General features: G+C 32.6%; 1 protein-coding gene across 1 annotated transcript; it reads right to left on the minus strand.

Annotated features, from left to right (window-relative positions):
• Positions 1 to 2942: 2942 nt before the first annotated feature.
• Positions 2943 to 9611, minus strand: LOC107477447 (uncharacterized). Its single transcript, XM_016097461.3, has 13 exons — positions 9344 to 9611; positions 8826 to 9147; positions 8263 to 8440; positions 8127 to 8176; positions 7498 to 7590; positions 7330 to 7418; positions 6724 to 6802; positions 6227 to 6309; positions 5833 to 5911; positions 4980 to 5718; positions 4571 to 4645; positions 3826 to 4411; positions 2943 to 3528 (listed from the first exon to the last, which is right to left on the minus strand). Exons 1-13 carry the CDS (start codon positions 9373 to 9375, stop codon positions 3387 to 3389), a joined length of 2547 nt encoding a protein of 848 aa, XP_015952947.1. The 5' UTR covers positions 9376 to 9611; the 3' UTR covers positions 2943 to 3386.
• Positions 9612 to 24000: the final 14389 nt, after the last annotated feature.

Genomic DNA, 24000 nt, shown 5'->3' on the forward strand with positions numbered 1-24000 from the left:
TTTTAAATATAGGTGTTTCTGAATTCGAATTTGTAGAATAGACAAATATTCGATTTATTTGGTATTATCAATTGTTTTGCTTTAATAATATTTTTGGTTCATTGCAGTCCAAGTGTATTATCGATGAATAATTTGTACCAATGGTTGGAATGACTTTCAAGACAAATGGAATGGAATGGAGTGAAATCTAATACAATTGAACAAAGTGATAATAAATAATTTCATTCTTTTGCTAAAAAAGACCCAAATCACTAACAAAAATACATCAAATTAATTTCTGAATCCAAATGAATCTCAATTAAACTAAGAAATAAACCGAAATTACTTAAGGAAATAAAAAATTTTGTCAATACTTATCAGCAGCATCAAGTGAACCCCAATTAACACACAAATGAACCAAAATAAATTAAGAAATAAATCAAAATTATTTATTGATAGTAGCAGAACAAATCAGAACTAATAAAGATGTTCGCAAAATGTTGATATTATTGGTAAGAAGAATTTGCGTGTGCGAATTTGAAAGAAGAAGAAGAAAGAGGATGAGAAGAAGAAGAGAAGAAGAAGAACCTGCGCAAATTTGGAAAAAGAAGAAGAAAGATGAGGAGGAGGAGAAGTATTTAAAGAAAGCGCGTGATTTGAAAAGTTGTTATAACAACTTGGTTAGAATTGGTTAAGTATTTTACTTAAATGTAGAGCTTTATTCATATTCATTTCACACATTTTTTTTTCCTCTCACATAATTTCTTACTTTTCTCTTTCTCCCTCTTTCTCCCTCTTCATGATTGTATTAATTAATTTTCTATTTCTTTGTATAATTGTATTTATAAGTTATATAATATTTTTGTCGTCTATATATCACTTTTTTTTCAATAATTTATATTTTCTTAATATTATTTAATTGTCATAATATTATTGAAAATCCATGTTGTCATGATTTATGAAAAATTAAATTAGAAAATTGAATATCGTTTTTAATTATCAAAATATTAATAATATTCATACTTGTATTTTATCTAATAGTTTTATCATTGTACCAAAGTATTTAAATATTAAAAAAAGAATAAAATCAACAAAAGTAACTATTTAAAAAATAAAAATAAAAAATAATTATATGAAATCAGGTGAACAAACTACAATTGAATATTTTTATTACATATAGTCTAATTTATGTATAATTTTATTTGTTATAATGATTAAATTTTGAGTTAATTTTTTATTTTAAATTGTCATTTATCATCATCTGCTATAAAATTTAAATTAATTTTAATATGCTACTAAACAAAATTTTAAACTTTTTAATTAATTAAATTTAATTCATATTATTATTCAATTAAATTACAAAATAATTGATTAAGCATAATTATTATCTATATTAAAATGATATATTTTTTATATTTTTTGTTGAATAATAATATTATTAAATCATATATAAATTACCAAATTAAATAAATATATTGTATAATATTTTTTACAAATTAATTTCTAATTTTAATATTAATTTACATATGATCTAACATATTTTTAAGCAATATATATAGCATTTTAAATTTATACCATATAATATAATAAATTTAGCTCTTTGTGCCGGTATTAATCTAGTTAATAATGAAATAAAAAAAAAAACAAAGGACAAGTGAGGCGTTAAACTTCTAACATGATGAATATTGCGTAATGGTGCTTGGTGGTCTGTAATTTTATTAATTTTTTAATTGAATATATATATATATATATATAAAAAAAAACTGTCTCCGACTTTTGAATTTCCGAAACAAGAACTTTACGTAAGAGTTGAAGTCCCCAAAGGAGAATTGGGGATTTTTCTAATAGGAGATCAGAATGGTTTTTTTTGGAGATGGAAAATTCGTCCACCCGGTTTAAAAATGCCGAATCCCGTCTTAATCATCATTTGTCAGGACTATTCAGAGTCAGTTTCTTGGTTTGGACAGGACATTTAGTTCATGACACCGTCGTTTTGTTTTCTCTCTCTCTTTTTTTCTAAGAATTTCTATGGAAAAAAATCGGAAAAATCGGGCCCCCTCTTTTTTATTGTATGTAATTTGTTCTTAGTTTTTAGTTTCGTTAAAATGGGATGAAAGAAGGCAAATAGATTTCGAGTAACGCAAGAAAAGGGCAATTCCACTTCCGTTCCCAAAATTGTTAAAAAGCTAAAGTCTCTTTTTTTTTCATTGGATCCTTTTTAGTGGATCGTAATGATATCCATATTAATTTTAATTAGAAAATCTATAAGAAAATACGTCGACCGCTTTACCACTGAGCTACTGAGGAACAACGGGAAATTTGATCTCATAGAGTTCAATTCCCGTTCTCACCCTTACTACCGCTCTACAAAACCGTACATGAGAGAGGCTCGGTGAAATAGACATGTCTGTGAAGATGCGGACTACCTCCACCATATATATATATATTATTGAATCCTCTTATCTGTTTAATTTTTTTTAATTAAATCACTAACATTATAAAAATATATGAAATAACAGAATATTCTGTTAAAAATTTGAATATTTTAAAATTTAAAATACTAAACTTAACTAAGGATATCTGAATATTTTTTAAATTCCAAAATTACTCTTGTCATATTTGTTATAAAATTTGTGTATCTTTGTATTCATATATCTATAACTCTATATCTCTATTTGTTTAAGACAATAACCAAATACACTCTTGAGTAATCTAAAGTAGTTATAATATAAATTAAATATATAATAAAATTACATTAACTACAGAAAAGTTTAAACCGTGAATTGTTCAAAAATTGAAACTAAGACTATTGATATTTTTTATACCAATTTGATCATTTATTCTATAGTTTAAAGAATTAGATTTGATATTATACACACATTTGTTGACTAGTATACAACAAGTCACAACCACCAAAATCTACCATGTACCTTAAGAAAATGACGATAATTTGAATTTCAGCATTCGAGAAAATAAATTCATATCATGAAGCCTGCAATCCAAATACTATTAGTAGCCCTAATCAAGTAATACATCATTACATCTAGTACTTCTCGGGCTCTAAGTTGCCCTACTATTCTAAAGGAATGGGTAACCTATACATCACGATACAGAACTACTTTGTGAAATTGGTACATCTCAACTCGGAGAAGAAAAAAAAATAATTTGCCCAGAAAGGCAGGAACAACCTGCGACCCAGAGAAGGGCAGGGGCAGGTAAGCTAAATTCTGGCTAAAAAAATCTGAAAATTAGCTCCAATCGGAGAATGCTTCACCCAAAGATCAGCATCATTGAAAGAGACTAGCAATACAAATTCAATAAGTAGAGGCCTCACAGATGAAATAATCTTCAAGTTAAAGGAACACCGCCACATAAGAGGATCACTAATAGTTGATAAAGATTTGTGATCATGTCTTTGACCTTTTCTGCTTTTGAGAAACAAAGCGAACTCCCTGCTTCCTGAGTTCCACGGTCTTGATCTTCCCATCATCTAAGGTAACATACAATTTCGATGAGCCTTCAACTATATCAGTAACCTCTCCCTTATGCCTATACAAACATGCAGAAGGTAAGAAAATGTAGACTGTAGCCTATTACAAAGTCAATGCCTCATGAGAAAGAAATGCGTTGAACTGTCGATGAAATCAAATTAAATCAGTATGGACAAAGATGGTCCAAGTTTCATCCATTCAGTGAGCCAGTAATCAGATAAATAGTAGATAAAAGTGTTCAGATATGAAAGATAAACTAATTAGACACAAAGTAGAAGAGAACTTCACGGGCTGGTACAAAAGTATGCATCATTTTCGCTGGCATGCCATTATTTAATATTAGTTATTTACTAACCAAGAATTGTCCGATGTGTGATGAACTTCAACTCTTTTACCAATTGCATCATTGCCCAACTTCATCAATATCCAGTTAGCATCCATGATTTCATCCATTAGATTTCCCGTCTGTGATTGATTTACATCTCCAGCCTCATTAAAAGATGCTTTCTCCTTGAAAGGTGAAGGTCTCTTCCTTTTTGACCTCTGGCCCTTGATTGTAGTCTTTTCTTCCTCTTGAATAATAGAATTTTTACTTTCTACACTAGGTTTCTTGAATTTAAATCTGAGTAGTGGTTTAGAATCTTTTGGCAAAGAATGTGAAGGTGTTTGATTATGATTGTTATCTGTCCCATCATATGCATCAGAAATGCCTTCTTTCGGCCTCCGATGATATGTTCTTTCACCTCTTGGTGTTGCTTCCACGTTTGCATCAGTACCACGTTTTCCCTGCAAGATGCAAGTTTGATCTAAAGGAACCTCACCTCTACCAGATGGTAGAGTGAATTTCTGAACTTCTGGCTTCAATTTCCCCAGTTTAATGAAATTTTCTTCTCTACCTGAAACCTTTAAATGTTTTGATTGGCCAGAGTCAACATTGCTTCCTGCAAGTCACATGAACCTCAATTACTATTCCTAGAAACTTGAGTTAATACTAGAAATATCTTCAAAACTCATATGCTAATACTTAGTACAGTGGAAGGTAATAGCAAAAATATTATGGACTTCAGGGATAGAAGAAGAGCAGGCAACACTATCTTTACCATCAACACGTCTAGCGGCTCCATCATGTCTATCTGATGCAAATCCTTTCCTTACTTGGCTTATATCTTCACTTCCTGAGAAGAAAATTTGAACAGGAGAAGTCACAAAACAAAGAAAAAGAAGGAAAAAGAGAGCTTCAAACTATTCAAGACCAAAAGCACACACAATTCAATCACTGTTAATAACTGTATACATATCTCTTCCCTATTGATGTATATCAATGATTTTCTGGGGAGGAAAGGGTGACATTGATTAAGAAATCAGCCAAACACAATTTCAAATAACAAGTACCACAACCCCAATTTCACAAGTTAATACATTGTAAGTAGGGAGACAGAAATACAAACAAACAACAGAAATACAAACAATCAATCAAATAAACAAATAAGACTTGATTGAGATGTATACCATTAACAGTAACCAGATCTTGATCCCTTTGGCAGCTTGAAGTATCAGAGCGGGGAGAATTAGCCACATTAATTTTCCGTGCACCCAAATTAATCACCAACTTCTTACCTTTGACACTCTCAGCCTTATCACCATCTTTTCCACTCTCATCTTCACTATTCAGTATATGTGCCTTATTATTTTTTATTCGGAAAACTCTGGGCTTCCTCTCTTCATCACTAACCATCACCTCATCAACAAACTTATGTTTCAAAATCCCTGTCTTGTTGATAGGACAAGATACTTCAGTTTGGCTCAGGCTTCCAGCAGCAGGCGATGAATAAACATCAGGACCTTCATTTCTTTGGGATTGTATATCATCATTCTTATCATCATCCAAGCTATGTAAAGATTTTACATCGCTTTGTCCTTCAAAACTATAGTGCATGTCTGGTTTATTAATCATAACCGACTGAGAGTCCCTTTTCTTAGAATTTTTGTTTGAAGATTTCTTTATATAATCCTTAAACTTCTTGGGTGAGTTATTCGACAAATTCTTTAAAGAGAATTTAAAGGAACGCCCAGATTCACTCTTTAATTTCAAAGGCTCGCTATCCTCATCATCTGAAAATGGTGAAATAGAAAATATTTCTTCCTGAGTTGGCAAACCAGCTGCAGCCCGCAAGCTGGCAATTAAATCTCTATCAACAATATTTCTTCTCTTCCAAAGCTCTTGAACTGCATCCTCAAGTCCCTTGATCTGGAGCATACACATAAACAAATACATACAGCATGGTACAACGAACAAAATCAACATAGACTAATATCAAGAGGCTTGTTACATGGTTTCTGATATTGAAGGCATGATCCATACCTGATAACATTCCCCACGACAAGTAGGACATTTATACTGCAAATTCCGATCCACTTGAAATTGGTGATATTTCTCATCACTGTCAAAAACGAAAAACAAAAATGAAATAAGCAAACTTTAAACAGGGAAAAATGATGACTAACCTCAAGGTCAAAATTAGTGGCTATGTGAAGACAATGTCAAGAGTCAACAATCTCTCAAGAAAAACAAGTAAAAAAAATTGACAATAGATTCCAAATATCACAGAATAAACTCAACGAGGCAATAAAAGGAAATAGAATCATGAAGTTCACAACGGAAATAACACAAAAAATGGAATGCTAATCAACATATATATTCTTGGTTGCAAATGAAAGCAATTCACCTTCGAAATGCAAAAGGTAAACTAACTAACCTAATATTATCACAGTGACAATGCACCCAGCGCTGGCAAATATCACAGCAAACCATTGGTGTTGATTCTGAATCTCTGTAAACCTGCAAAATAGACATACACAATGAATCTCAGATTTCCTTCAGAATCCAACACCTGAGAAAAAAATAAAATAGCTGAGGATAATACGCATGCTAGCAGCTAGCAAAACATAATACTTGAGAAGACAAGATCTTGGGATCCTATGCAATCCTGTATGACAGATGCAGATAACATTTCTATTATTTTGGTGTTGGGAGGAGGAAAAGGGGGGTTGGAGGGGCATACATTTTTATATCCTTCAACTATATTCAAAGATAAAAAAATACTAAATAAAATATAAAATCTGCATATAAATTCCTTCTAACATTAGAAATACATCAAATAATTTCCTTTATAATCGTTCTACAAGCTTGCTCCAATATTGTCCTGCTTTACTAACAATGCGCTAGAAGAACATAAAGGGAAAAGACTGGCACCTTCAAACAGACTGGACAGTAGTTGCCTTTCACAAACAATCTTCCGCATGCATCACAGCAGGTGTACCCTAGAAACCACCTATATAATTTATTTGGAAAATAGGAAAAGGTAAGTCCGTCTAATTAAGATTACTCAATCAGCAAGGGCGGGGGGGATTAAATATCATGTACTAAGTAAAAATTAAACTGTTTTTAACTAGCCAATTTGACATATTGGTGGTATACATTCAGTACGGACAATCCATAATCCAATGCATGCTTAACAGAAGGAAGAGATGAATTATCAAAAAGATATTTATAATCTCCTTTAATTTTGTTAAACAGAATTATAATTGAACCCTTTTCTTTTATGCTTTTCGTTTTGGTAGTGGGGACAAGCAATTGTGATATTCTCTACAATTTCGAAATCTATTCAACAGGAAAAGTAAAACACTATTACATGGCACTTTCTATCATAGGGGCCTCACAATTAAATAGACATAAAGGTTGCATAACATCTAACAAAAAACATACAGGGCATATTATGATGAAACATGCAAATATAATTCATCCAATAAAATAAACACTGGAAACAATGTTTAGGATACAAACATTCTGGAATCATACCTCACACTCAGTCCATTTCCGGGAACATTGGATCCACAACTGTGACACCTTGTGTGTTTTGGGCACAAATATGGCCCAGTACTAACATTCTGCATTACAAATAATTGTAAATGAAATAGTATGTTGAAAATCAATATTATACACGCTACCAAGTGATAGAGATCCTACCTTATGAGGAGGTTGCAGACAATAACAATGGTAAGCACCATCACACCTTTTGCAAAACATGAACTTACTTGGATCACCTGTCCTTCTGCAAGCCTAGATGGAAGCCAATAATGGATAAGACATAAATATCTCTAACAACACCCAAAAGCATACAAATTCATCATATATAATGAGTGTAAATACTTTTAGAATATTGAATGAAGTCAGACATCCCCAAGCATGTGATATAGCTGGTATAAAATATAACTTTTCTTTATTACAACAGAAAAAGAGAAAAAGAGTTTCACACTACGTAATCAAACAAATGTCTTATTTTCGTTTAATTTTTAAATTGAACATCCATGTCCATGTCCTATCCAATACCATAAAAATAACTAATAAGACAAGCAATGTGTTCTGAGGCATTGGGTACCCAAAAAAACATAATCAAGCAATCCCTAGTGATATAACAATCTTTTTTGTTCTAGAGAGTGAAGAGGTTACTATGGAGATAGTTTTATGAAATAAAAGAGCTAGATTGAGAGTATAATCAATTAAGAGGCCAGTAATCATTTTCCCAAGAGGATTCAAGAAACTATTCTATGTAAGCTCAATACTATCACATACCATCCTATCCACCCAATACCTACCTCACAAATTCGGCAAGCCCTGCAGGTCCATGAGCTCCAATGAAATAAATCTGCAGAAAAAGACCCAACTAACGTAAAGATATGGCACTTAAACCACACTATATATTATATAGGAAAACAAACATACTTCCTTTACCTCTATTTTGTGCCCAACTTCTCAAGCAGTTCCTATGATACTTCTTGTTACAACTCTTACACGATAGCATCTTCTTTGCTCTCTCACTTCCTTCGTTTTCAACACGATTACACATTCGACAAAAGACTTTGGCATTAGCTTGGCACGGTTCTTCTCCAACAGGATTTCCAGGTGCATCCTGTTCATATAAGCCAAGAGTACCAAACTCACAAACCAACTTCACTTGATCATGTAATACATAATACAACGAGGGAGAAAAAAACCCTCACACAATAATATTACTCTAACATCCAATACAGCAGCACATACATAAAAAATAGACATGAATAATCCTCAACTCGTTTTCCAACCTATGGTTCAAGCGCTCAGCTCAAGATTTGAAGCAACACCATGCCACCAAATTAGTCAACGAAAGCACACATACCAATTAACTCAGAAACCTAGACTACCTGAGTTCCATGATACACACGCAATTTCTCAACCAAAAAAAAAAAAGAAAAAATACCAAACAGTAAAACACTGATTGGCGGACTCCTCGCAAGAAGAAGAAGAAGAAGCCTCACCGCAACATCACCGGACTCCAACCGGCGAGCGTACTCCTCGGCGGCGATCATGGCGGCGGCTCCCTTCCGCTGCAGTGCCACGCGCTTTGCCTTCATCGATGCGGACTCCTCTTCCGCGGCAGGTACTCCTCCATCCGGCGTAGGATTCGGCGGCGGAGGAGGTGGTACGACCTTGGGAACTGCAACCTTGACGGTGGCCGTGTCCTTTCGATTGTCGGAGAGGAATTCGCCGAGCGCGGCAACGTCGTTGAGGAAGCCATTGGAAGCTTCAGTTCCATGAAGAGCTCGCGGAAACCCTAAGGCGCAGAAGCAAATTCTACGACTGCAAAAACCACCGAAAAACCAGAAAAAAGAAAAAACGAAGAGAGCGAAGAGAAAAGAAAACAAACGATAGATATGTAGTTAGTTTCAGAGTATATCGTAGTTGAAATTGCGAGGGAAAATATAATATAAGAGAAAATAAAAGAAAGAAAAAAGAAAAAAAGAAGAAAAAAAAGAGACAGTTAGAATAAGAATACCATGTAATTGGGCAAGCTACGTGAAATGCCATATGCTTTGGTGGATTTAGATTTCAATTTTTTCGTGTTTAGGGGATCGTTCACCCCACAAAACCCCTGAATTTTACGTCCTTCTTTTTATTAAAATAAAATAAATATTATTTTATAAGGGGATAATAAAAGAGGGTTGGGAAATTTGAAAAAAAGAAAAAAATAATAATAAAGAGGGGTGGGGATTGAGAGGGTGAAGTGCTGTAACAATGCGTATTTGAGAGAGAGAAAGAGAGACAGAGAAAGAGAAAGATGGAACGAAAGATGAAATAGGAGGAGAGGGAGAATTCAATTGGATGCACCCTGACTTACAAAAGTCCATTAGATTTTGGGCTTTTTCTTATGCCATGGACTTTTTGGGATTTCTATTGTGGATTTATTTTTGGGAACAAAAAAAAATTAGGAAGAATTGTTTGGGGAAAATTAGTGCCAAAGACCATTAAGAGACTTTAATTAATAAAAAAATCAATCATATTAAAATTATTAAAAAGGACCACATAGATATTATACTAAAAAAAGACCAATAAATAAAATTTAAAATGATAAAATTATTTTATTATTATTTTCTCTCCTCTATGTTTCTTGTTCTATATTTTCTCCTTCTCTGTGCTTCTAAGTATAATATATTTGATTTTTTTAATAATTTTGATATGATTAATCATTTTTATTAATTAAAATCTTTTAATCGTCTTGGCACTAATTTTTTCTAAATTGACTTCAAAAACGTGAAAAATATAACTTATTCAATTTAAAAAACAAAAAAAAAGAAAAAACCTGAATATTAACCTATATTTTTTCAACTTTTTATTTGCATTCATATCATTTTGAGAACTTTTTTAAAGCATGTAATGAATTTTATTCTTTTAATTGATTATGATTTTAAAAAGCACAAATACTTTTTTTAAAAAATTTATCAAACCAAACTCTAGAATTATTATTTTGCATTTTCTTTTTTTTTATAAGTGTTTTGCCTGTGTTTGCTCTACTAGGGTGTATTGAGTTTTTTTGTTCAAACATAAAAAAAATATATAAACCAACCAACTCAAGCAATTAGGGTGTTCATGGATCAGATTTGATCCACGTATCCGCAATGTTTATCCAAATTTGATTCGAAAATTGTAGATATGGATCTGATCCGCAAAGTTATCAGATTCGATCTGCACACTAATAGAATCGGATTGCGGATTTTGTGTAGGTATTTCTGCATATTTGTGTATCTGCAAAAATCAAGAAATAAATAAGTAAATATTCTTTTTATGTTTTATTTTAATTAATAATTATCATATATGTTATATTATTTTAATTTATTATTAAAAAATATATTTAATATTATTTTAAGCATAAACATATTTAAAAGAATAAAAAAATAAATTTTATTGATATTTTTTTAATAAAAATAAGCTCTTAAAAATATTTTTATGTTTTGTGAATATATATCTGATATCCAATCCGATCTGATCCGTAAATGTGCGAATTGGATCAAATCGAATCCAACTATCCAAAATTAAAAACTATGGATATTAAATCCGATTCGATCTACGTTTACCTTTACAAGCGACTAAATCGTGAACCACAATATAAATTACATAAATTACGTAGATGAATACACATGGCCCGATAAGGTTAATAGAATTGTTAAAACATTTATAGTGGTGTGAATTTTTTATTCATTTGTAACAATTATATATTAATTGAATCTGTAAAGGAATTATGACCATAAATGCATAAGAAACAATCCATTTGATATATTGAAATTGTACATAAGATTTAGATAAAAACACTCCTGGTCAAAATTTAAAATAAAAAAATAGTAAATACTTTTTTTTGTCTTGACCACTTGTCAATGGAATATATTATACCCTGATCATCATTAAATCTCAATCAAGTCTCCATCCATCGATATAAGTAAATCGATTGATCTCTGTGATCGATTGCGAACAAATTATCTGTATGACGTGTCAGTTAGAGACTGAGTTGTCAAATATAAATGTCATGTGGCACTAAAAATTGTTGCAAGGACTAAATACCCCCTCCCTGCAACTAAAACGTCGTCGTCGCATGGGGTTTATAATCTCCTATTTCCTTCATAATACATTTATTTTAATCTCCTTCTTCATGTCACTCATTCATAAAAAAGCCTTAACACTTCATCTCCCACCATTGTTTCCCTCCAAAATCTTTGCACGACGCTAGAACGAAAATCTGGTAACGAGTCTGCGACGAACGTGTGGAAGGTTTAGACTCGATTGCGTGACACGGCAGTGAAAGGTCAGTTCCATTTTTTGGTTTTCACATTATGTTAGTTGAGAATGAAATTGTTTTCCATGCATGTTTATGAGGAATGAACTGCTTCCTGTTCGTTTTGATCAGTATGAGTAATGGATAAAGTGGTTAACGAATAAACACTATTTTTAATTAGGGTTCGGTAATGCTAGGTTTTGATAAACGAAGTCAGTATTATGAGTAATGAAATTCGTATGTAGTGTTTTTAGTCATGAAATTATTGGTGTCGTTGTTGTGCATTACGGTAAAACTTTAATGATCCAAGTTAAAAATGTTGCAGATGTCTGTGTTTGTAATCCCTGTATTTAACCCTGGCGGAAAGCTTGTAAGAGCTAATGATAAGCTGCGTTACTTAGGCGGGAAGGTAGAGAAGTTTCCTCCAATGGATGTTGACTTCGTAAACAAGAAGGACCTTGAGAAACTGTTCAAGGGTTTGGGGTACTTGGCATACAAACAAATTTACTGCCACGGCCCAACTGTTATTGAGTTCGAGGATGGTCTGCATGTGCTCCATGGTGACAAGGAGATCAACAATATGTGTGACTTTACTATGAGCCACAATATAAATGAGTTCCACCTTTATTTTGAGAATGGAGTGGATATTCCTGTTGTAACTGAAGATGATCCTATGGTGGAGGAAGTGGTTTCTGAAGATGAGGGTGTGTTGGTGGTAACAGATTCTTTAAAATGATCGTCTTCATCATCTGATCCCTACAAGAGTGATGAAGATGAAGCTTACAAGTCTCCTCTTCCTGGATATGAGACTGAGAGTAATAAGGAGTCTGTAGAGGTACAAAGAAAAAAGAAGAAAAATAGAAAGTCTTCCTCACCTAAGACTATGGCAAAGAGAAGGGCCTCCAGGAGATATACTAGTAAGAGAAGGATGAAACATGTTCTAAATAAAGAAATAGAAAGTGGGCCTAGCAGTGGAGATTTAGGGTTTGGTCAAGGCCAAGGTAGTGGAGATGTGGAGAAAAAGGAGGTTCCAAATGATGCTGGTGAGGATGTCGTTGATGGTGGTAAGATTGTATATGAATATGAGTTTGAAGGTTTTGTGACTCCTGTTTCATCAGATGATGAGAGAGGCCCTACTGGTCCAAATTTTAATGAGGACAAAATATTTGGAGAGATGCAGTTTGAGTTAGGTATGTAGTTTGCAACTATAGAACAATTTAAAAAAACACTTAAGTATGTGTTTGTGCAAGATGGGAGGGATTGCATGTATATCAAGAATGAGCCGGGGAGAGTTAGAGCAACTTGTGCAGAGGAAGATTGTCCTTGGCTGATCTATGTGTCAAAAAACTCGGTTACCAAGACTTTTGAGGTCAAGACATCGCACAGTGAGCACACATGTGGCCGAGATTATGGAAGCAACCTTGCTGATAGAAAATGGGTTGCTGATAAATTGGGATTGCGACTGAAAACGCAACCAAAGTTGACACCTAGGGAGACAATGGATCATATGAAGAAAGATTACAATGTTCAGTTGAATGGAAAGATGATTACAAGAGAACTGAAGCAGGCTAGAAAGTAAGTTACATAGTGACTATTTAGCTTTCACTATTATAAGTTTGGTACTAATTTAATTCTGTCATCTAATATTCTACAGGGTCTTGTAAGGGCAATCAAAGAGGTGATGCCAAATGCATATCATAAGAACTACCTGCTGCATATGTGAAAAAATTGTGAATAGAGATTTAGGAATAAACAACTAAAGGGGTGTGTCGGGAAGTCGCAAGGAGCACAACTCCAATTCAGTTCAAGGTTGTCACGGATAGGTTGAAAACTGTGAGTAATGGAGCATAAAAATACATGAGTAAGTCTGAACCTAACGTATGATGTAGGGCATTTTTTAGTCACTACCCTAAGAATGCTGCTGTGACAAACACCATGTGTGAGTCTTGGAACGTAGTTATAGTAGAGGCTATGGAGAAACCGATTTTGACATTGTGTGAAGAGCTAATGGTTCATATTATGAAAAAAGTGGCCACACATAAAAGGATCTAGGGGCATATAAAGGAAGGTTGGTACCAATGTAGCCAATGAAGTTGGACAAATGGATTAAGCCACAAAGCCATAAGTGGAATGCTCAATGGTGTGGTGACAATGATAAGGTTGTATTTGAGGTATCCAGAAATTCACAAAAGCTTGGGGTTAACCTCAAAAATCACACCTGCACCTGTAATTTATGGCAGCTCACAGATTAGGTGTACACATCTCCAATATTTGATTTATATATTACATTTGAGTTATCGAGGTAATTAATCTAGATTATGTATTCTATGTCAGCAACATGTATGAGATTTATATATGTTAGTTGCAACATGTATATGCAGACCATTTATTTGAGACATTAGGTTCTATAGGTGTACCTTGTGTTCATGCTGTTGCAACAATATCTAGAGTGAGAGTTAAATCAGCTGAGAATTTTATGTCTCCATTTTTCATTATGGAGGCCATAAGGAAGACATACGATATTTGTATCAACTCTGTAAATAGTGAAGAGTACTGAAAACCAACTGACCAATTGAAAGTTGATCCACCAAAAATTGTAAGGCCAGCTGGTAGACCAACTAAGAGGAGAAAGGAATCAGTTTCACCTCCAGCTCCAGCTGATGACCACAAAGTTAGAATGACCTTCTAGGTTACCTGCAGCAAATGCGGAGAAAAATGTCACTATTTCAAAACATGTAAGGGAGCACCTAAAAACCCTAACTAGCAACCTAAAAGCAGGAAACATAAGAAGGTATGTTTGAAAATTGCACCAATTAATGAGGATGGGATCAATAATGAGGTTGTTGCTCCAAATGCTGATCCTGCACTAGTGGCTGCTCCTCCAGTTCATGTTAACTAGAGTATAGAAAAATTGGCTTTATGTTCTTCATCCATGGAATTCTAAGTTAATGATGAGAAAAATATGTATTATTTTTCAGGGTAAAACCTCTGACCAAACTCACAACAACCCCAAGCCTTAGAAGCCTAAGCCTACTTTAAAAGAAATTAGGGTTAGAACTGTGAACTGACATATGCTGTGTTTTTTGTTTTTTGTTTTTTTGGGTTTAGTGCTATGCTTGACTGTTTGTGTTGTTAAATGTGATTGGTATGGAATGAATGCTCACTATTTTTTTATCATATTATTTTTTGCAACTAGAACAAACTAAGTCTAAGAAGCATAAGAAAAAGATGTCAAAGAGGCTACATGCTCCACAAGATGGATAAGAGAAAATCCCAATCACACAGTCTGCTTCTCCAGTGGTAAATGCTATTCACTTTGGGCTACTGTATTATTGTTCAACTCATTTTTTTGTGAACTAACCACATCTTGTAGAGGTTGTTGCATAGCAATCTCAAACTGAACCTGCACCACCAATCCAACCAAGTCATGCACCACCAGCCCAGCTAAGTCCTAGATTCAGGCCCAAGAAGAAGACTTTTAGGCTACCAGGTCTTTTGAATCCATAGCCTCCCCTAAATTATGGTCTTAATCAGCCTGCACTACCAGTCTAGCCTCTTTCAGGCCACCTCACTGCTACACCAAAAAACAATGAGACCATCTCCAAAGAAACAGTGGCAGCAGTAAGTGGAGGAACTTCCTCAAAATTATTGAAATTCATTCCAACACCAAATTTCGGGCCACCAAAGCAGACTTAGTTAACTAGGATGGTTATACCATAAGACATCGCATTTAGTTATCTGTTTTTTATGTTGTTTCTGTTTTTGGGTTGCTAATCCAAAATTTGGGAAACTAGTACCAAGTAAGGACATGTTTTTTGGAAACTTTGCCTTACATAGTTTGTGAGTTTTACTTTGAAAACTTTGTCTAACATAGTTTGTTAGTTACCATTTGAAAACTTTCCCTCACATGATTTGTGAGTTACACAATGCAAACATTGGAATTGTGAAATGATAATATATCATGTAAATATTGGGTAATTAATTAATAATTAGTTAATAAATTAATTATTATTTAAAGAAATTATAAAGTTAAATTTTATAATTTAATGAGGTAGAAATAATTAAAATATGAATTTTGACACTAATTTTAAAGGATTTGGCCTAAAATTGGATCAAACGGGCAGAACCGATTGAATGAGACCCAAGACCCAACCCAACTCACTAACATATATGAGCTTCAGCTCATCTTTCTCCCTCACCAGTGAAAAACACGCTGAACACAAGTGAAAGGGGAGAAGAACATAGCAAACCCTAGTTCCAAATTCAAATCCACTTAATTTTTAATCCAGAGCTCCGATCGCGTTTGCGGCTATGCGACCACCGCGTCGAGCTCTACAAAGTCCACTAAATAATTTGGTAAGTACCTCACTATTTCTTGCTCAGCCACTCTCCCTAATTTCGAAAATTCAGGATTTGATTTTGAGAGATTATGTGATTTGGTGTTTAGGATCAAATTAGCATTGTGGACTTGTTGAGTCTTGTTCCAAATTTCCGTTGGTAAGGTGAATAATCACTAACTTTTGTGAATCATTAATAATTATGAGTCCTAAGTTAATTTTTAGTAATATTGTTGGTATTAGATTATATTGTGAGTCTTTGGATCAAATTGGTGGTGTTGCAAAGCGAGAACTTGAGTCTTGGTGACTGGGAGTTCGCGTTTGGTGAGGACTTGAAGCATTGAAGCTTGAGGAACGGTAAAATTGAAGTGTTTTGGGCTTTATCGAGGAATCAACTAAGGTATAGTTTTAGTTTCTTATAGATAACATGTAATGCTTCGTGGTAACTTAGGCTAGATGACTATAGGATAAGTTGTATGATATGGAAAGTTGAGGATTAGGACTTGTTGTTAGAATTTGTTGAGTGAGTGACTGAAATGTATGATAAATGATTGATGATAATTTGTATTGAATAATGATGTTGATGAGAATGTGTGATGAATGATGATGATATTGAGTTAGGATGATGACATTTGAAATGAATAATGATTAAGTGTGGTTTAGGTTGAGAATGCTTAGAGGTATTAATGAGAGTTATGTATTGATGATGAATAATGTTTGTGAGTATTGGGGTTGTGATAGCCGTGAAATAATGGGTTGTGTATTGAGGCTTTAGTAAAATTGAGGATTGGTGATTTTTTATAAAAATTTGATTTTTTTTGACCAACTTCGCCGAGACATAACTCTACTTTCAAATCCTCAATTTCTATCAAACTTTATTTAAAGAAAAATTAAGCCCGTGAAGTTTATGCCGTTCAAAAAATGGATAAAAAATAATTTAAAACAAGAAAGTTATGCACGTGAGAAGTTCGGAGCAAAAATCTAATTTTCTGCAAACTTAACAGCTTTTGAGAAAAAAGGTAGTGTCGCATACGCGACCTACACGCGCGACGCGAGCTATGCTCACTGTTTTGCAATCTCGCGTATGCGGGGCAAGACCTGCATACGCGAAACCTAATTTTCTAAGCTCGCGTACGTGAGAGAACGCACGCGGCGTGATCACTCCTTCCTATTTTGAAATCTCGCGTATGCGGACATAGTCTCACATACGCGATCCCCTTGTTTTAGCTAAAAATGAGATTTTTGAATGTAAAGTCAGTCCTCTATATTTTAAAACCTCCTTTATACTCGTTTAAGGTCCATTAGTAAGCTTTTAAGCCTTAGAATGAGGGTGAGTCCATTAAATATGAAGGAGGAGACATTTGAAAGGATTTTGTGAAGTGTTAACTGAAATAATGAAGGGTTGGTTGATTGAGGAAGTGCGGAATACTGAGACTATTATGAATGAAAGATAATTTGATTGATTAATATAATAAATGAGACATGATCGAGGATGATTGATGATGAGCATGTTTATGTTTTCTCTCTATTTGTAAAGTATATCAGACACTATATCCCATGAGTGTGTCAGCCACTATATCCCAAGAGTGTGATGGACACTATATCCCAAAAGTGTGGGAGCACTTTACCTTGAAAAGTGTGTCGGGCACTATATCAAATGAGTGTGGCAGGCACTATATCCTTAGAGCGTGGATCCCAAGAGTATGGGAACACTTTATCTCAGGAAATGCGACGGACACTATATCCCAAGAGTGTGGAGGCATGTCAGAGAGACGATATATGGGTTAGCTATCGGGTGTGTTAGGTTCTGGCAAAGTAACCGACACGTGAGCTTACGGCCAGTAGGAAAGGCATACATCATATGCATTTGTTTGTCTTGTTTGAGTTTACATTACTTGAGTTTGCCTATTTGAATATCTATGCTTATTTGCTATATGTTCTACTTGTTGTATCTACATTTTATCTATGTTTTCCTTGTCTGTATTGTATGTCTGTGCAATTGAGATCCCCCTTATCTGACGGATGAGTGACAAAGGCTGTTCTCCGACCGGCCTTGGCTTTGCAGGTTGAACCGGAGCTCGATATTCTCTATCTTTGACACTCCGACCTTATTATATGTTTATGTCCTTACTTTTTTTCATTCGCAAGTTTATGTTACGTGAGCGTTGTGCTTTTCTTTTCACGATTTTGTTTAAGTTTTCTTTCAAGGCTCCTCGAATATTAAATTCCTTCAACTATTATTATGTATATATTTAATTTTAGAGATCGTAATACCACACCACATCTATTTTACGACTTAAGTGTAAAGCTCTGTGTAGTAGGGTGTTACATACAATCTTTGTGTAAATGTGCATTATTACTATGTTTTTTAGTTTCCTTCAACCTTGATTCTGTCAATCAATTATACAGAAATCATGGAATGTACAAAATATGCATAACTGAATACACAATGTTTATTAATCCAGGACCACAGTTTATTATAATTTCATAGTGTAATCTTTCACTGGATTCCTAAATTGTACCCATTATGAAACATTAAATTTACACTAACAAAAGTATACTAACATTATACAACTGTAACTAGACTCCATCCCTTTCCTATTACAATGTCCAACAAAATCAACCCAAACAGTTTCCAATTGCTAAAAGCACCAATGTTCTTCTCATCTTTTTTTACCTCATCCATCTTCTTCTCTATCTCTACAATTCTGTCTTCCATATTTTTCGTTGGGTCTGTACTCCATCTTGTGGCACTTCATCAATACAACAATAGGCAATATACTCATCTAGTCAGGCAAAGTATTTGCAATGTCGTGTGTTGTTCTATATCAAAGATGCCACTGTTAAACGCCAAAAAATTACAAAATAACTCAGCAAACCAAACAAAACCCTAAACACAAATTTTACCTTAAAATAAGAACAACAAAAAAAGTATCCTTGAATTTTTTTAAGTGCCAGATTCGGACAAAATGGCGTAGGATCTACAATTACACACTGAAGGAACAAATTTCTTCTTCATCCTTCTCGATGCTCCTTCCAGACTGCTTCCATCGGCACTCATTCGACTGCTCTAACTCTCCTCACACTCACCGCATCTTTTCTCGCGACTGAATAAAGAATCAAAATTCACAGTACCCATGCCCACTGTTGTGAGTCCTCTCACATAGTGTAACACCCCAAATTTTATAAAAATTAAATACTTAGTTATGTTTTGAGTTCGGTTCGATAAGAAAGAAAAGAAGAAGAAGAACAAAAAGTAAAGGAAAGAAAGATAATTAAAGAAATCTCTGCCACAGGAGAGCAGAGAATAAAAATTAAAGAATATATTAACTAAAAGGATATCTGCCACAGGAGAGCAGAGAACAAAGATTAAAGGAATATATTGATTAATGAAATGACTGCCACAGGAGAGCAGATGTGACATTGTTTGGGCCTTAATGCCAAATGTAAGGTGGGGACGCCCATACACTGAGAACTGTTTTCTAGATGTACGCTTATTGATTTGGAAAGTCACACTGTATGCGGCCTAGCCGTACGACTTAAAGTCACACTGTATGCGGCCTAGCCGTACGACTTATAAGCACACTGTATGCATCTGGAAAGCCATATCTGGGACTTGTGCCTGGGTAATGTCGGGAGCGGGTAGGCAACCAACACATGAGCTCATGGCATGCATTAGGGATAGACATGCATCATCATTGTTTGCATATTTGCATTTATTGTGTTTGCTTATCTTGTCTCTTTGTGATTGTGCTGTTTGTTTTATTGCTATTTGTTTGTGTGTTGATCTGTTTCTTGTGCTATTAGTTTGTGTATTGAGGTGACTGAGAACTGAGGTTATGATTGAGATTTGTCTTAAGTTCAAAAATTTAAAGAAGGTAATTAATTATATAAAGTAATAAGTAATAGTAAAAAGTATTTTCAAAAGGTTTGATAAAAATATAGTTTTATTGAGTAAAGTTAATTATTTGCATTTTATTTCATTACTCTTACAGCATTCTCATTCCCTACTGAGAATGCGTGATTTGTTCTCACCCCAAAATCTTCCACCCTTTCAGTGACACAGGTTCGAAGACTAAGTTTGAAGCTGCGGACGGTTATTAGTTTTATTTGAGTTAAGTTATTTGTTGAGTTACTTTCATAGAATTCCCTCGCCTTTGTTATTTTAGATTTTATTTTATACAGAGGGATAGAAATTGTATTCGAGTTTCATATTGAATTCACTTGTATAGTATTTATTATTATTAATAACTATGTGATTATTATTATTATTTGAATATCTTTTATATGTGATTTTTAATTACTAAAAACAATCTCCTGGAGTTTTCTATAAAACTGAAACACGATACCGAACTAAAGGCTCAATATTAAATAATTAATAAGAAAAACAGGTTAGTAATATCTTACTTTTAGCACGATCATGACGTGCTAAAAGTTAGGGTGTTACACATAGACTAAAGATGAAAACCCTAAACCCTTTGAATTGTACGAGAAAGGGGAGATTATGAACCCCACGCAACGACGACGTTTCAGTTACAGGGAATGAGTATTTAGTCCCTGCAACAATTTCCAGTGACACGTGCCACTTGCATTTGACAACTCAGCCTCCAACTAACATGTGATACAGAAAACCTGTTTGCAACCGGTTACAAGGGTCGATTAGTTCACTTATATCAATAGATGGGGACCTGGTTGAGGTTTAGTCATGATCACGGTGCGACATATCCCATGGACAAATGGTCAGGAGCCGAAAAGGGTATTTATCCTAAACAACCTGAAAATTGTAATATTGAGTTGTGACGAGAAAAGTGTTAACAAGTTTTATAACATAATAAGTGGTTCAGAGAAATTTTAGAAGATCGGCAAAATTTATTGTTTTTTACTAACAATTAGCTACTAATGTTTAAAAATATTGATAAAAAGTATATTATTAAATTACTAAACTAAAAGAATTAAGTTAATAGCTAAAAATAATAGCAAAAAAATAATAAATTTTGCTACTCCTTTAATATTCTTCAGTAGTTTAATAACTTGATTAAAAAAAATTAAATGATCCTTTGCTGCATAACATGAGCAACCAAAATTTAGTGTTACCATAACAGGTTCTACCATTACAGGGTTAGAGATCAACTACTTCACATAGTATAATTCTTGATTATCCCTTGCACAAAACCGTAGCAGATGTTCATAGCTTTTGCTCAAAGGATAAAACTAGCTTTTTTGTATTTTTAATTAAGTACATCGTTTCAATCAAATTCTATTAAAAAGAATAAAGGAATTTGAATTTAATTAATGGTAAATTCTATGATGTAAAAAGAAAAATTTTTCTACATTTGTATATTTATATTGTCAAAAAGGTAGTGTGATAAGTATTTTAAAAGAGTAGTTAAAGAGACAAAATTTAACATATTATAGGTAAAATATAGTACACTTTGTTTTATGCAGGATGTGAATGATGTATTGATTAAATAGGCTAATTATATTTATGTTAGTTAGTTATTAAAGATAATATTGGGCCTGCTATAATTTTTTTTTTATCTTTGAACTTTTTGAATATACACTCTCTCTCCCCATATCACAGTAACAACTGAACAAAAATTTTGAACCAATAACTCTAAGCTAAAGTTAATATAAAAAGAAATCTAAGCTAATAATTTTTCTTCCAACTCATGTTATTTGAAAAAGAAAATTCAATTAATTACTTTTATCTACATAATAAATATTATCTAAACAATTTTTATTCATGGTAAAAAATTAATAATTTAATTATAAATAATAGATTACATCTAAAATGTTCCGATAATAATTTAGAGTATTTAATATTTTTTTAGACAATTTTTTTGGAATATCAATTATTAAAATATTTTTCTTTTTTAGTATTTAAAATTTTCTCTTAATTATTTCTTATGAACAACTGTAAATAAATATTTTAGTGCAAACAAAATAACAAGATAGCGCCTACATAATATCAAAAAAATAACTATGTTTTCTTTTTTTTTTTGTGTCTACCATGTTTAATTTTGGGTGCACATATTTTTAGTGAGTTTAATTTTAATATATTGACAGTGTAAAAATGTGTTTTACACAATCATATAATTATATTTGATCTTTTGAATGACAATTCATACCGTCAATATAAAGATAATTATTTTTGTTAATGTAATGTTACGTCATTAGATGTAGATATAAAATTATTTTATACTAACACTGCGTTAAAATTAAATTTATTTTTAATTTTCCTTTATAACAAAAAGTAAAGTCTCTTGTTACAATTTTCATTCTTAAAAAAAAAATCAACTCTCCCAAAACGTATATTCTCTCTTTCTATACCATAAAAATGACAGTATTACAAATACTGTTTTGACATCAATATTTTTTAAACAATTAAATATAAATTTTTTGTTTTATTAATTAAAAAATAATTTAAATATATAAATAATTAATAACAAACTATTTTTATAAGATGTCAAGAATATGTGGTGTTTGAATAATATTTTTAGTAAAGTATACTTTTTGTCCCTAAAGTTTGGCAAAAGTTTTAAAAATACCTCTAAGTTTTATTTTATTTCAATTTTGTCCCAGAAGCTTTCAATTTGCATCAAATATACACTCGACGACTAAATTTTCAAAAAACATTAAGACCAATCTAACAATAATGCATGAAAATTATGTTTGATTTGTTTGTATTGAGGGTTATTCTTATGAAATTGTTGTTGAATTAGTCTTAAATTTTCTGAAAAATTAGCCATCAAGGATATATTTGATGCAAATCAAAAACTTTTGAGATAAAATTGAAACAAAATAAAACTTAGGAGTATTTTTAAAACTTTTGTCAAACTTTAGGAACAAAAAATATACTTTACCCTAATATTTTTTTTATAAATATGTATATGTATCCAGAACAATATTAACAGATATATTGATATAATATTTAAATTAAATATATATAAATATTACCGTTAATTTAAATGTATTTAAATACGTATATTTTTTTTGTTGGTTAAAATATGTATATACATTTTTATATTTGTGAAACTGAATATATCTAAGTCATCAAAAAGAAAAAAAAGATATATATTAAAATAAATAAATATTAATTTTTTGTGTGTAAAGTTAATATTTTAAAAAAAAAAAGAACGTACATTCAAAAAGTCCAAAGATAAAAAATTATACAAAGCTCAATATTATCTTTAATAATTAATTAATATAAATACAATTAGCCTACTTAATCAATACATCATTCACATGCTGCACAAGACAACGTGCACTACATTTTATCTGTAACATGTCAAATCTTGTCTCAACTACTCTCTTTTTAAATTCTTGTTACACTACCCTTTTAACAACACAAACATACAAGTATAGAAGAATCTTTCTTTCTACACCATAGAATTCACCTTAATTATAATGTAAATTCCATGAATTTACAAATCAATTCAATTCCCATTTTTTATTCATTCAAAAAAAATCTGGTTTTAAACACAACAATTTCAATTTCATTGTTTTCCAAACTACTCAAAATCCCACTCTATTACCTGCTTTAACAACATCTAAACTAAATGAAAACTAAATTTACTCATTTATAAAATACGATACCCCTTTTCTTAAGTAAAACTTTATCCAGCAGCATAAGGTACACGAATATTACCATGCAGCGTTAGGCCATAGATTATGGATTTTACCGAGGGATAAAATAAAATTCGAGAGCATACATTAGAGAACTCCGAAAACGACACATTATTAAATAGGTAAGTGGCAGACTGGCAATCAAGGAGAAGAATAAAAAATACAATCGAATAATGTTCTGAGTTACAATTACACTTGCAGTAGTTCAAAATAGTTACAGTATTTAAAGAACCACCAATTGGCAAGTACCAAAACTAACCTACGGTTACAACTATGATCAATGGTCACAAGAGGTTATATAAAGGAAACCGTTTTGGAAGGGAAAAAAAAAAAGAGGAAAAAAAGGACAGGCAATAGTTAACACCTGGGAAAAGTTGTCGCCACACTTCAGAAGAGAAATACGTTAGCATGAATATCTAAATATCT

Source organism: Arachis duranensis, chromosome 3 (genome assembly GCF_000817695.3).
Source record: "Arachis duranensis cultivar V14167 chromosome 3, aradu.V14167.gnm2.J7QH, whole genome shotgun sequence".
In the NCBI taxonomy this organism is placed as follows: domain Eukaryota; kingdom Viridiplantae; phylum Streptophyta; class Magnoliopsida; order Fabales; family Fabaceae; genus Arachis; species Arachis duranensis.

Coding starts and splice junctions, on each gene's coding strand:
- LOC107477447 (XM_016097461.3), bottom strand. CDS start 9,375: ATGGCATTTCACGTAGCTTGCCCAATTACATG. Junction 6,310..6,723: donor ACTGTCCAGTCTGTTTGAAG/GTGCCAGTCTTT, acceptor TCTATTTTGCAG/GTTTACAGAGATTCAGAATC. Junction 3,529..3,825: donor CACACATCGGACAATTCTTG/GTTAGTAAATAA, acceptor ATGTTTGTATAG/GCATAAGGGAGAGGTTACTG.